This window comes from Musa acuminata, unplaced genomic scaffold, assembly GCF_036884655.1.
Source record: "Musa acuminata AAA Group cultivar baxijiao unplaced genomic scaffold, Cavendish_Baxijiao_AAA HiC_scaffold_1139, whole genome shotgun sequence".
NCBI classification, from domain to species: Eukaryota; Viridiplantae; Streptophyta; class Magnoliopsida; order Zingiberales; family Musaceae; genus Musa; species Musa acuminata.
The window spans coordinates 2,782,526-2,797,784 of record NW_027021351.1 but is presented as its reverse complement, the minus strand read 5'-3'; the positions used below and the strand labels follow the sequence as shown (position 1 = coordinate 2,797,784).

The following is a 15,259-nucleotide window of genomic DNA, read 5'->3' as shown; positions in this document are numbered from 1 at the left end:
CGATAAATTTATTGGTGTTAATTAAACCCGCCGATTAACTTAATTGATAAAGACTTTGAATCGTAATATCTTATAATCAAATCTCATTTTTCATTGTTGACTCTTTTAAATATATATATATATATATATATATATATATTTAAAGTCAATAATATTTGAGGATTAGGTAGGAAGGACAATATATTTACTGGTATCTACTCCCACAAAAGAAGACTCGATCATCGAGTTGAAGCTTAAAGAGTTCTTCTCGTGGAAATTAAAATATATTTTTAAATTCAAATCATATGTTATTATTATTCGATCCGATGAGATAAATAATCCATTATTTTGATGAAAATATGAAATATCGATCTAAATTATTTAACCTAATGTTATTAATACCACTTTTATGGCTAAGTAGCGTACTGAAACAACTCTCAGCTTTTTACACCAATTGATATTGGAAGAACAAAGATTATTGCATGTTCCGATCATGGAAAAAAAAAATTAAATAAACCAAAAAATAAATTTCTATTCAAAAATAAAATCATATTTAAGCAGCCTAATTCATCCTTTCCAAGTATATCACATCATATATACAATAAAATAAAATGATACAATATATCAATCATTTTCGTATATGCTCTTATCATTCCAATCATCTGTCAAAAAAAAAAGATCGAATAGATCTTCTTATAAGATTACCAAAAATATTCTCCGAGGTTGTGACTAGGATTGGCATCAAGCAAATGGCTATTTAAGACATTAAATAGTAAGAACCCACCATTTTTCAGATCTAACAAGAGGAGGATTTCGGCACCACAATGTAGTATAAACAGCTATATTAGATTTTGGATGTACCTCATAAACATGGAATGATAACGAGAGCAAGATAGTAGTAGCAGACCACTAGCATGCAATTTAGTGAGGATTAAACTCCCTGTTTGACGCAGTTAAACCACACACAATACACCGAATACACTCTACAGGTAGCAGCAGCTACAGTTCTAGTCAAGCACAAAATTAGTACATGCATTTACTATAACCACTCTTTCCATAATCTTAAGCAATGTGTCATTGGTTGACAACAAATGGAGATGCCTACTACATCTCAAAGTTAGTATGACTGAAAATGATTGATAGATATGTTCTTACTTTCCTAACAAAATGATTGATAAATATCACCCCATGAAGCCTATATGCTTCTACTTCAAAACCTCTGTACAATCACCAAGAAGGAATGGAGAAGAAACAACAAGAACCGAACCAAAAAGGAAGAATATAAAACCATGAGCAAAACAGATTTGCAAATTATCCCGATCGACTTCACCTAAAGTCATTACACTGCTGCATCCTAATTCCTAACAGAGACTTATTTGTACTAAACAATTTTTACAAGAAGTAAGAAAGCTTTCTACAATATCCATCATTCATCACGGTTCTCTGATTCACCATCAGAGTGCAGTTAAGAGAACACGAGTTATCCAATTTGCTAGTGACATTGCAAGACAAACAAATATGCCACAATAAAATGGCAGCTACATTATGGACCCTACCAACTTCTGTTCCCTGCTCATAGTAGCGTAAGTTTGTGACATAAGAAATATGTACAAGCATTGTTGAAATTATGCAATTAGACCAACATCTAAACCTTTTGAAGTTGCAGCGAGAATTTAACCTTCCTCTTACCATTGAACTTAGTTGTGCCTATCATGTTCGATGGCCACTGCTACCATCAAAATCATGCTTACCCTGTTTGGCAATAGGCACTAACTACACATAGTAGATCATACCCACTTCGATAAGGCTGATGTGAGGTATATTTAAAGCCACCGCAGGGCCCCTGCAGTTTTTTCGGAGGAAAGAGTAGGCGACATCAATGACAAACTTCTTCAAGAAAGATGATGTCCTCCTTGCCTTTATATATGAGTGTCCCATGATATAAGCAACTCCAGCTTCCTTGGCTTCCACCAATGCCAGTAGCTCTTCCTTCACCTGAGGATCAATATACTCTACTTCAGGCAACTCAAAACGGACCCGTCGTCGGCGGCTTGTACTTGGCAACTCTTGCTCGTACAATGACTGCAAGCTTTGAAGTGTTTCTGATTTGCTACTCCTGATCATGGCAGAGTCACCTGCATACTGATCAGCATCCCTCATCACCAGTGTCGTGCCACATGTATCAGAAGTTTGAATAACAGCCATTCTTCCGTCAGGAGATGCGTCGTAACTCCCAGAGGATGTTTCCTCAGCTTCCATATGAATGAACTTGGCAATGCTCAATACCAGTAGGTTCTCAAAATTGTCTTCGTCCTTCTGAACATCTTTATAACCGTATCTAACTATGCACCTGTACATTCTATAAGCTCTAGGACCAATACGGCCAATAAGGTATCGTTCATCTGGGGGAACATATGGGACTGGAACCGACTTCACGCAAACAAAGACGAGAACTTGATGGAAAGCAGGGAGGTTGGTTACGAAATGGGAGAAGATAGCTGGTACTCCAGTAACCAGCTCTGTGTAAATGAGTCCAATTCCAGGCACGCGAACTATTCCAAGGCTGGGGCCAAGCGTGAGTATCCATTTCATTGAGACCTTGTTTTGTAAGTCAAAGAGATATTTCCTCCTGGTGCCATAGTGCCAGACATACATGATAATCATGAAGATAAAGGAGAGCACGAGAGGTGCCCACCCTCCCTGGGGAACTTTAATGATTGAAGAGGAGAGATAGACAGCCTCGATAAATCCAAAAAACAGAAGAAACAAACACGCAAAGATGGTACTCTTTTGCCATACAAAGACGATGATAAGAGCCATCATCCATGTTGTCACAAACATCACTGTCATACATGCTATACCTGAAATCATGAAGAAAATAACCATTATTACCAGAGGATTGCTACTAATGTTAGTCACACCCACAGACAATGACAGATACATTTTAGGGTGGTACTGAATAAATAAGCATGATTTTATATTGTTGGTTCAAAATAATAGCTAGGCATCTCTTTTTTAGTGGAAACGTTCGTCAATAAGTTGAAGTACCTGTAATAAAAATGAATATATGCAGATGATGTGAACGCATGATATCCTCAAACTCTAAACAACCAATGGACTTTAAGAAAATATGGCTTAAGCTTAAAAACTGTTGTTTTAGCACTAATGCTGAATTGTATTATAAGCTGACTCACCATAGGCATTTCCAATAAGAGTAGTGTCACGGAAACCAAGTGTCACAGCAAGACAAAGGAGCATAAGGATCCAGTTGATTTCAGGTATGTATATCTGACCATAGATCCACCTAGATGTATGGACAACCTTGACACGAGGAAAACAACCCAAAGCATGACATTGCTTGACAATTGAGAATGTTGCTGAGATCACAGCTTGACTAGCAACTACAGCGGCAAGAGTGGCTACCACAAAAACAGGCCAAAAAACAGGTTCTGCAACAAAAGAGAATACAAAGAAAAAGGGCAAAATTACTGGCCAAGCTTGAACTCTATCAACGCTGAATGTTACTGCACCATACTATAACTTACCTGGTATAGATTCATAAAAGCTGGTCGGTACGGAAGAGAAGTTTTTAGAAATAAATGCAGCTTGCCCCATGTACTGTAGTACTAAACATGGGTATATGACACCAACAAATGCTACCTGAAAATAGAAGTTTGAAGAAGATTCAACATGTAACAATATGAATAGTTGATAGGTTAGAATATAGAATTTAAAGCCAGTAACATCAAATGCTGAACTGCAATTTTTTAAGCACATAAGGCACAAGAAGCTGTCAAAGCTGTCAGGCAAGTTTGTAGCAAAATATGCAAAAACAAGCTGGCAAATTGCCAGATTGGGACTGGTAATATGCAGTCGTAAGCTACATAGTTGGCCAAAACATGGTGCGGTACAGGACAATTAACATGGCAAGAATAAATTGTAATAACAGAACTCAAGATCATCATCCTTCGAGGGTACCCTAGTTGCTTCGCTCACCCAACATTAGACGTGGGGAAGCATGCTTTATGTTTCTTCAGGTTCAATGTACCATCATTTGACTACAGTGCCATCTAACCACATGCCCTCTGCACAGAGGGCCAAACAGGTTCTGTTGCCAAGTTCACATGTAATTTGAGAAGCTTAGAGACAATCAAAACATGATTAGACATTTCCCACACGGAAATAAAAATGTTTATTGCAGGTTAGTGGACATAGCAACAGCCCTCTGAAAGGTTTTACCAACCACTCGTCACACTAGGAACTTTCAAACCAAACAAAGACATTTTTTTCTGCTTCTGACATCTACATAAATAGCATTTTGTTTCTTGGATGTTTAAAGCAGTTATAACAGTATGGTATCTTAAAGAAACTTTCTATTGACCTAGTGCAAAAGCCCCAGTCACTATGTCCATCTTTAGCTAATACTATTCTTTTTCAAAGGTTCAATCTATTTTTTCTAGCCAACAAAAATATGAGACTTTACATTCTTAAGAACCTACATTTTGCAAAGATCTAATCAACAAGATGTCTGGTCTATTCATGAAGGTAATCAGACTAGCAAAGGGCAAGTCTAAATTAATGTCAAATAGTCAAGTCACTCAGTAAATCTCGCCTCATCAAAAGCATGAAGCAACATTTGCGGCTTTGCGGATAGTACCTTATTTCTCAATTGACACAAAAATCAGCTGATGAAATTCCCGATAAATTGATTTCTAAACAGACCAGGGACCATGTTTCTGAGACATTTTAATTGGTATTGACCGTGTTCTCTACTGAGTTAATATATATGTTGCTTCATACATCACCACACAAGGACCAAAGAATGTTATGGAGACTATACAAACCTTTCCCATGTCAGTTTCCTTACTTGAGGCAAGTAGCATTGCTATCACTATCATGTGTTATTGTACTATCTAGATGAATAACAGCAACAGGCATCTTTAACTCCTCAAGACTGGTCATGCAATCAAAGAACTATTCAGCACAAAAATCCAAATGGTTCACTTAGCTTACGTTGGCTAGTAACAAACGTTCGAACTCACACCTCTTAATACAAAGTAGGGGCAGTTGAATAGCTATCATGCATCTAAATGCTTGTGTATTTTTACAAAGTTGAGGTTGTTGCATCCACACAAATAAGATATAAGTAGCTCTACCAAGGGCTTCTGACAGTTGTAAGATACCACGAAAAACATTCCCTCCCTGAAGTTAGCCAATGACAAAGCATTAGCCAATGCTAGATTCATCAAAAGTTTCCGGCAAGTACACTTGTAAAAAAAAATTTGTACGTGGTTTTGATGTCAAAAGTGGATTTGATACCAAAAGTTACTTAGGTTTCTTCGAAGGGTCTTAGAACCTATGCAGAGCTCCTCTGTTGGATAGATAAGAGAATTGAGATACTCGGTTTCGCCCATTCTCTTAAGAGTTGAGAAGGTAAAGGTTATTTGACTTCGCTCGTCTCCTCGAGGATTGTACTACATCGAGCTGGTTACTAGCCTTCACCCGCTCTTTGCTCACACTTCCGAAGCACTCGAAGTGTTTGCACTCCTTATGTTAAGTTAGCTACTGTGATTCACCTTTTCAATGTCATCGAACTTCTGGAATGCATGAAGTTTTCACCCCAACTTGGAGTAAGTCTCTAATAGTTTTGGTTTGTCTTTGGGATTATACCGTCTTCTCCATCATCTCTACCGCCTACTCCTCTGAGTAGCAAAGGTACAACACCGCGTACTGCCTATTTCGTTCCTTGGTTGAGCACTCTTGCATCGACCTGAAGTTCTCCACTTTCGGCTATCTTGATAAGAAGCTCGTTGACACCGATCTAACGAAGTTCCCTGGCCTCTGCCCTTCAACCATATCTTGGTACTTGGAGTTTGCCTCTGTATTCTTCACCTCCTTGGCCCCTTTCACGACGAAGCGCTCTCCCTCCATAAGAGGGATGGATCGATGACTCCCCGGAAATCACACCTCTGCGGTACCATAGCGCTGCCATACCCATAACCCTACTATATGCCGCCTCGTATATGTGTCCCTTTCTTCGTGATCGGTAGATCCACTTTCGCGACACTGTGGCACTCCTCCAAATCCACCTTCATTCTAACTGATGCTTGATTTGGGGTAGCTAAGTCCCTTTGGACTCGTCGTCGCTTCCTTGCCCCTTTCGATCACTTACTTCAACACCTCTGTGTTCTCCGAGCAGTTCCCCTTGGTCGATGAAAAGACAAACTGTAACTCCTATGCATGGCCTTCACCATCATATTGCAAGGCTCGCACGATTATGTTCTCCTTAGCTTCCTTGGTAGCAACATTTGCATACTCGGTCTTGTCCTCCGACTTGCCGGGTTCCCTTAAGCGAATATGAGCTCTAGAGTAGTCCAACTCTCCGGGTGCTATAATCATACCTCTGCATGATCAAGTCCCCCCTATGGGACTCACTAGTACTTGCATTTAGAATTCCCCCTCGGTGGTACACAGCCCCCATATGCTGATGACCAAGACTTTCATCCGATACAAAATTCGATGCACACACGAAAGACCCGCCTCTGCGGTAACATGGCATTCACTCGTTGAATCCATAGCTCTTCTTGTTGTCATGTTGTTCACCAAAGTGAAGCTCAAAATAGCTCTCGATCATACTTCCGTATGATCTAATCCCTCGCGAGACTGGTTTCGTGTGTATCGCAATGCCACGAATTGTTCCACCACGGTCCGCTACACCATGTCACCTCCTAGTGACATCCCCATTACATTCTGATCATTATGGAATGAACTCGGATTGCAATCCCTCCATGTGTGGCCTCTGCCAGCACATCGCAAGGCCTTTTCCACCTTCTATTATATTCGCTACTTTGGTAATCGACCTTCGTCCACCCGCTCTCGAGTCACACTCAGACGAAGCACAACTCTATGATAGTCCATCGCCTAGAAGCTCCCGAAGTCCACTGACTTCGCTGAAATTGATGCATTATTGTCTAGATCTTGGGCTTCTGCCCTCACCAGCACAATCTCCGCTGCGTACCGCTTCCTTCATGGCAACTCGAATGGCAGCACTATGGCGTATTCTTCAAGAGTACCCGCCTCTGCGTCCTGTTGCCCCGTGTCTTGGCCTTCTGACCCCAACTTCACCTCCGGAATTTGAGTCACCTTGGTTCCTCCGTCAAATGCTTCTCTGAGATAAGGTGTATGTGCCTCGAAGCTCCCTTCGTCTTTGGCACTATGCAAGATAAGTCTGCTCCATCAGATTGAGTAACCCATAGAATAACATGATCCCGCTCGTCTCTACAAGAGTTCATATCCTTGACCTTTGTCCAAGGAAAGCTTCGTGCCTCCGCTCCATGTTCTATCTTCTATGTTGACTCCCTTTATGCGGCTTGGGTACTTCACCAAATTATACCCAAATTGCTCCGCTACTCGATTGCATTGAGTTAATGGTGGCCCTCGTGCCCACCATTCCACAGGTCAGCCCTCCGTTGAGTCTGATCTCCATATCGGCTCCAAGTGTGCATTTATTTTATGTTGTCTTGGGTCACTCCCCTGACTTGATCTCGCAATGCATCCACTAATGCATTACCTCATACGAGATCATGCAACGACTCCTCACCGCTCGCTCAGTCCGTTGATCTTTGTGAAATTGTTGTCTCGAGGTACTCCTCAACATATGCGGTCTGTTACATATGATTCTCCCTCTGGAGAATCAAGACTTATCCCTCTTGGATATCTATCCCATTGGAGTAACTTTTCTCTTTGCATCCTTCCCTCTGGAAGTTTCGGAGACCACCATCCCCTTGAACTACTCCGCCTTACTGAACAAACTGTGCATTGTTCTGTTCCCACAAACGCACTCGCTAGATTACGACTCCACGCCAAACCAGCCCCCGCTGCACCTCTCAAGGCCTAACAACATGTTGAACTCGCTGCATATTTCAGCCTCCTACGAACGTATCCATTTAATGTTAAAGAGAAAGTTTCAATGCTCCATGGCGTCGGGTTTCGATCACCTTGGGATGGCCACGAATATTCCATCGTCCGCATACAAGCCCTTGCACGAGTACCGAATTCTTCAAGTTAGCAATTCCCCTCACCTCTGTGAGCTTTGCACAACTATTTCGGTCGCTAAGCAACCCATTCCACTTTACACAATCTCATCCTTTACCAAACGCCCCACTTGCCTTGAGCATTGTCAAGTATGGTTGCTAACGTCGAGCCGTAGCTCGAACTCAACCATCCCAACCTTTGTGCGCTATGCATTCTTTGCAGCTTGCTTGTTCTCGTGGTGCCTCTCGCGCGAAAGGTTGATCATTCAATGCCAACCTCAGACACTCGCTCCTCTTAGCGACTCCTTTCCCTACATTTCTATGCCTATTTCGCCCAAACGATCGCACGTGCTAGCTGCCCTCAACGCAGCCCAGCTAGGTCCCCACGTATGAATGTCAAGTGTTTCTAAGTGTGCTTGTCCTGCTCTGATACCAAATGTCACGAACTTAACTGGTTTTGCCTAAGTTGTACGGCACCCTTGCGTGTTCATCCGCAAAGGTCAACCTCCCTGAAACCTCCTATGGTCCCTTATGACCTACAAAGAGAAAATAGATTAGAGAAAACGTTTCACTTGGGATCCACAAGTAACTATTTCAGCAAACACTTTATAGCCAATGCAAATTACAAACATAGACTTCACAAACTCTGAACGGTCGTACAACAAAGGATCCAAAATGGTCCACTACAGACCGAAATCCCCACAAATGCCCACATGACACAACCTTTGTTTGCAAGCCTAAGACGACCACCAAAACCAACCAAAATGGGGCTGCTAAGCCTATTGTCAGCCCTTTACATGCTGTGCAAAGCATGAATAAAACCGAAAGACACAGACATATATGAGCATTACATTAAACACCTCATTTACAATTTTATCTGTGACAATACGCTGATCGACTCCGAAAACTTTTGGAGTCATAAGAAGCCTATTATCTTAAAGGCAGAAAGAGCTGCAAATAGGACTGACCGTATGGTCCGATTCCAGAGGTAGGATTAGGTTTTTTGAATTAAAAGGCCAATTGGGCCTCTACGACTTCCCTACTATTGCTGTTATTTCATTGTCAATCTTTGGAGGTAAAATTCTTGATTTTATTATAAATTAATGGGTGAAATAATGTAGTACTAGATGTTTATTAATTATAAAAATAAATAATATATTAATAAAATCAATGTAAATAGCATGTTTTGCAATAGTTTATTGCCCATTCTTCAAGCATAGTACTGAAAACTAAGTTAGGCCAATCTCAGCCAAAAATTATCCATGCATCTAGGCTTAAAACTGGCATTCAATGCTCAACATTGTTGTTTTTAACATATCCCAAATCAACAAATACTGAGAGACTTCAAGCATATGGACTTTGTCCTGACAAAGATACGACTAAGGTCAAAGACCCAAAGACTTTCTAATAATGGTTTCAGTCATCTATAGGGCTAATATGGTATCCGATATACTGGGCAGTATACTCACTTGTACCTGATATCATGGAATAAAATAATTAAAAATAAATACATATGTAAGAATATTAAGACATGTTTCAACACAGATATTGGTCAGCTTGGTATACATTAATCCATACATATTGGTCCAACTGGTTATTAAATCCTTAAATAGGTAACATTGGCTTGTGCTATACAAAAAAAAAATTAGAATCTTCTTAGTAGACAGGTTTAGAAGGTTGCTTACAAATAATTGCTTTAACAAGTTAAAATATTTTAACTGTCGTGACATCGGATTATTAAACAAAGTGTAAAATGTTCCAGTCTAGTCTATCCAGATTCTCCAGAAATCTTGAGGTTAGCTGATTACAAATTAAAACTGGAAAACTCCAACAGGTCCATGTCTTTCAAGCCTCGACTTCTCAAGTAAAATTTCTTACATTGAGCAAATTATTTTTCTAATAAACAAACAACCAAATAACAATGATGTCCCAAATTTAAATATTTTCTTTTTCCCATGGTATTTTAATAGTTATTAGCTCAGGCAATCGGGAGCTCGCTTAAGCACCCAGGCACGGAACATGCCTGGGCCCGGTTATTCAACTAAGCCAAAGAACACCCTACCCAACCCCCAATGTCCACACGACCCTTGGAATCCCATGGGATCCTGTCTCTCCCTTGCAGGTAAGGTGATTGATACTGGTGGTGCACCCCCTCCTCCCGCTAGAGCGCTCTTACTCTTTCTCCTTGTTTGTTGTTGCCTCCTTGATAGCCCCCCTCCCCAAACCATCCTACTCTTATCCCCAAATGACAGCCCTTCCCTTGCTTCACTCTCTATTTCTTCCCCATGCTTCTCTATTTTTTTCTTTTGTAATGTTAATCATTGTTAATAATAGTTTTTTTTTTTGTTATATAGCCTAGGATTGTTACAAGGATTGAATTTGGTCATAGCTAGTGTCTTGCTACTTTAAATGAATGTAATTTGATGTTTTAATGGTGATATTTTAAATATCACCACTAAAACTTATGTATTCTGTCATTTTTATATTAGTGATCATATTACTACTTAGATATATTTTTAAAATTTTAATATTATATTAGCAAGCACCAAGTGTCTTGGGTGTTTTAGCACCCTTAGAGCTTCTAGCGCTTGGCAATGTTGAATACAATGGATTAGCTTATACCTTGATTCATAAAGGCAATTCTATATATAGACAATAGATTAGGCAACAGGGAAATTGTCATATGGATCGACTCATAATTAGAGAATTGGATTCTGAGAGGTAGAAATTCATTGTAGATGTCAAAATCATAATGTGCTTACAGAAGACTCCCATACATTATTATGCATGAGTTCCCACACATTTTACAACATCTCCATGAGTTCTACACCAACTACCAGCCAGAAAAAATGAAATGAAATCCTAATATATAAGAATTAGATATTTTTCAAAAACGATGCAGATAAACCATTTCAAAATACGTAATCACCTATAAGTTTTATAATATAAATATGCCTCATTTTAAAGATATAATAGTCATTGCAAAAAGCCTAACCAGAGATACTATGTCCAATATGAGCAAGTGATAGAATTTTCATTATTGATACAAAAAATCAGATTTCTAAATTAAGTGGCCAAGAATAAGGAAACTATCATGTTCTAAAAACTAAAGAATTGGAGAGAAGTTAAAAACAACTAAAAAAAGTCTATAATCCTATAAGTTCTCTATGAATAAGCATAATTCAAACCTCAATCAACACAAAACTGTTCAATTTTAACGATCATACAAAAATTTAAATAATTGCAAAAACACATTCAATTCTATGGGTAACTAAAATCCATGAGCAACATAAGCAGAAAAAGTTCAGTTAGAAGTTTGATGATAATTGCAAATCTAATCAAACGGTTTTCTAGTTTTATTTTAAATTCCAACAAATGTGTGCCACATTGAGGTTTCCATGCGTAGAGTCGACCAACGGACTGACAAGAATACCATATGCACTCAATATGTCTCAGAGCATGAAGCATCACCAAAAAGCATCAGATACATAACTTGAAATACAACATAGGACAGTTGATATCCTCACTACAAAATAGTATGGCCATCCCCCAATACAATCTGAACAAGTAATAGGAATTTACTATCCCAATATAAAAATAATTATAGTTATTGTTCACTGTTAATTGACATTAACAGTAAAATAATATATATATATATCATGGTGCTAATTGCAAAAACTTGGTTAAAGTGAACATCGCCTAGTTCCCTTGGCCTGTTAGTCAAGCAAGCATTCTGGTGCATGCTTGAATGTCATGGTTAAACCTATCATTATGATGTAAAGTTTTCTTGATATTACAAAACTCACCTTTCACTTTAACTATTCTGATAATGAGAAACATATTTCAGTTATTTCAATTGCTTTTTAATTGATGGTATTTATCATACAAACTTTTGACTTGATCTAATTATTATATCTCAATATCCATCAAAACTTTAAAAACAAATTGAGCTTATCATACCCTAATTGATGCTTGAGTGAAGTGACCAAGATCTGCAAACATAGCTTCAGTACCTGTATATTTAGGAAAATGTGGATGAATAACACAGCCATGGACAAAAATATGGAATCATTAATGACCAAAAGTATTAAATCTGCTCCCTGCCATTTACCTGTGATACAAAGGAGTACACCACCTAAAGAAATCCAACCATCTTTCCCTGTCTGCTTGAAGAACGTAACAATGTAGTGTGGAGACAGAGCATAATATATTTTGGGGTTCCAGTGAATGATATTGTACAAACCAATTATACCAATGCACAAAAGCCAAACAATAACAATAGGTGCAAACAAGAAGGCTACTCTTTGTGTACCCCTGTGTTGTAAAGCAAAAAGGCCAATGAGCACAATGCAAGCAACAATTACCACCTCACCTGCATGTCACATAGAAAATCTTGTGAAAATCAAAGTTCAGAAAAAGACAAATGCTAAATACAGAATCCTCATTTATAAGGACATGATAGTAAATAGAAATGAAACTTAAACAAGCAATTTAATAAGAATCAACACTAGAAATTGCTTGGAGATTGTTCATACAAGTAAAACTTTTGAGCAGTAAGTTTCACACAACAAAATTAATAGCATGATCAAAAATATAATGCAGATCAGTAACAAAGAATTTCATTGGACATCTTCAGCAAAGATATGAAGATCGCACACCAACCACTACTCAAAATTCTTAGGCTGGATATCAATTACAATTACAGAAAAGAGTGGCATCAAAATTTTGAACTAGAAAAGTTATGCCATAAGTGCTGACACAATGCAAACTCTGTATGTCAAATGTGTGCTTAACCTCCAGCAAGGGCAACACTACCGTTGTGAAGATAGATATTCTAATACATTTTAGATAATGACATCAAAGATTACAATTGCTTTTCAAGAAACAGTATTCTCTTGGAAAGAATTTTTTTTGGATACCACTTCATACTCGATACCAAGGTAGGCAATACCGAATGATACCACCGGTACGGGCGGTACATACCGGTCCGACGGCATACCGGTACGCGGACCGCCCGCTATCGAGCGGAACAAAAAATAATAATAAAATAAAATTATATATATGTATATATATATATATATAAACGAGACGACGTTGCGTCACCTCGGCGACGTCTCCCCGCGTGGGGAAGGAAAAGGTGACGTCACCTTTTAAATAAAAAATATATATAAATATATATATAATCTTTTATATATATATTAATTTTTATATATATATAAACGAAGTGACATCGCCCCGTCAAGTTATATATATATATATATATATATATATATATATATATATATATATATATATATATATATATATATATATATATATACCGCTCGGTATACAGTTTCGTACCGTACCTAGCAAACGTCGAAACTCCGGTACGATACGAAATTACAGACCTTGCTCGATACATATACGAAGTTGTGTACTATGTATAAGAGCCAACATTGATGCTCTGCCATGTGTCGAGGGCAAACACCTCATTAGAAAGAATTTCATAAACAGTAGGTGAGTTTAAATTGTCAAAATTCTGAATTCACCTGCCTGAAGCCTTATTTATCTCAGCTACCATGAGAAGAAGCAAGGAGGTCCACATTACCTCACCAGTAGATCCTACATGTGCACCTTATTGCCACTCCAATCATCACATAGAGAGGTAAGGCACACATGTAAAAGAGGTGATTATCTTTCTATAGTGCACAAAACATTGTTCATCATAGGACCAAATTTCCATTGAAGAAAACAAGAAATAAAAAACCAAACTGATTTATCAAGCCATCTACAAGCTATTTGGACATAGCACTCAAAACAAAGTGTGAACCATCTTTTTATATAAAAAAAGAGTAATGTTCTATCTACTCAATACACTTCTGCAGGACTTCATAATATTTTTATTTAAGTACTTTCCAGTTTCCACATCCTTAGTGATAGCCAACTTGTCATGTTACGATAGTTTTAAAATGATAAGCATGAAATATTTTTGGTAAATTTAGATAAGAACGGAAAACATAGGAGGTAGCAGTGGGCAAAGTGGATTGAAGATATCTAAATGTGAAGTGGTATGCAATGTTAAATGGACTCAAGTACAACTATCGAAGCCATGTCCCTAGCACATTCGTATGTCCTTAAGTTAGAAACTTATCAGACTTCAATTACACCAAAGACTATCATACCACCCAAAATGGAATAAAATGGGTGGTATGTACCGGTCCGAGCCTGGACTGGTAAGCGGACAACCCAATTTCGGGTGATCCAGTCAAAAATTAAAAAAAAAAAACTAAAATACGATGGGCCCATCTAATTCAGCATTAAAAAAGCAAAAGAAAACCTAAAATAGCAACTAGGATTGGCGAACGTAAGCCCTCCTCTCGCGATGCTGTAGTCATCACCGCTGTGTCACGAACGATCGTCGCGCACCCGCAACAACTCCATTCAACGAACCGTTCGTCGTTATAATCTACATGTACAGCTGTTTGGCAGCATGTTTTGGCTTGGTTTTAAGTCCTTTTGCTTGTAAAAATGTAAGTTCGAACAAGTTACAACGCTACAGTGCGACCGCTCACCGAACCGAACAAAACAGCCCCCAAAACAGCTCCGTTTTCGCGTGTCACGGGCTGATTTCTGCAGCCCGCTGCTGCACACGAAACGTCAACCATCTCAGCACTTTGGAACCACCCGAGTGGCATAGGGTTGGATGGGGCTTCGGTATAGTGTCAGGCGTTGAACACTCTTTCGCAAGTTCGCACGTTACCTTGACGGGAACTTATTGTCATGCCCGGCACTCGATGAGCAGCTGTTTATGGACTTGCAACCATTCGTTCAACCTTCTAAAGTCCTTGTTTTCCCCCTTTCCCTCTTTTCTCTTGTGCACGCAAGGTGCTCGCTGAATTGCTTGTAAATCTTCCCCTTTTCGCGAGACGTCGAGACTTGTCCGTCGCTCGTTCTTTAAACTAATCAACTTTATCTTTTTACAGGTCTTCGGGACCTGCGAGAGGTTGCAAGTGGGCTGATCTTTGCAGACGCAAATCGCAAGGGCGAAGCACGACTTAGGCAACGCAAGCTAAGTTCGCGTCTTTGCCGCAAGGGTGCCTCGCGACTTAGGCAACGCAAGCTAAGTTCGCGTCTTTGCCGCAAGGGTGCCTCACGCCTTAGGCAATTCCAGCTAAGGCCATGACATTGTGGTATCAGAGCGAGCAAGCACTTCGAGCGAGCAGTGAAGGAACTTCGCAACTTCGCCATGGAAAAGCATCGTGGCG

General features: G+C 39.2%; 1 protein-coding gene across 1 annotated transcript in view; it reads right to left on the bottom strand.

Annotated features, from left to right (window-relative positions):
* Positions 1-1,269: 1,269 nt before the first annotated feature.
* Positions 1,270-15,259, bottom strand: part of LOC135671465 (potassium transporter 7-like) — a 36,132-nt gene continuing 22,142 nt past the window's right edge. Inside the window, exons 5-9 of the mRNA XM_065179610.1 lie at positions 12,124-12,384; positions 11,973-12,025; positions 3,525-3,639; positions 3,174-3,428; positions 1,270-2,840 (exon numbers count right to left, since the gene is read on the bottom strand). Coding sequence (XP_065035682.1) covers positions 1,753-2,840; positions 3,174-3,428; positions 3,525-3,639; positions 11,973-12,025; positions 12,124-12,384 — 1,772 coding nt within the window. The 3' untranslated portion in view covers positions 1,270-1,752. The remainder of the gene's footprint in view (positions 2,841-3,173; positions 3,429-3,524; positions 3,640-11,972; positions 12,026-12,123; positions 12,385-15,259) is intronic.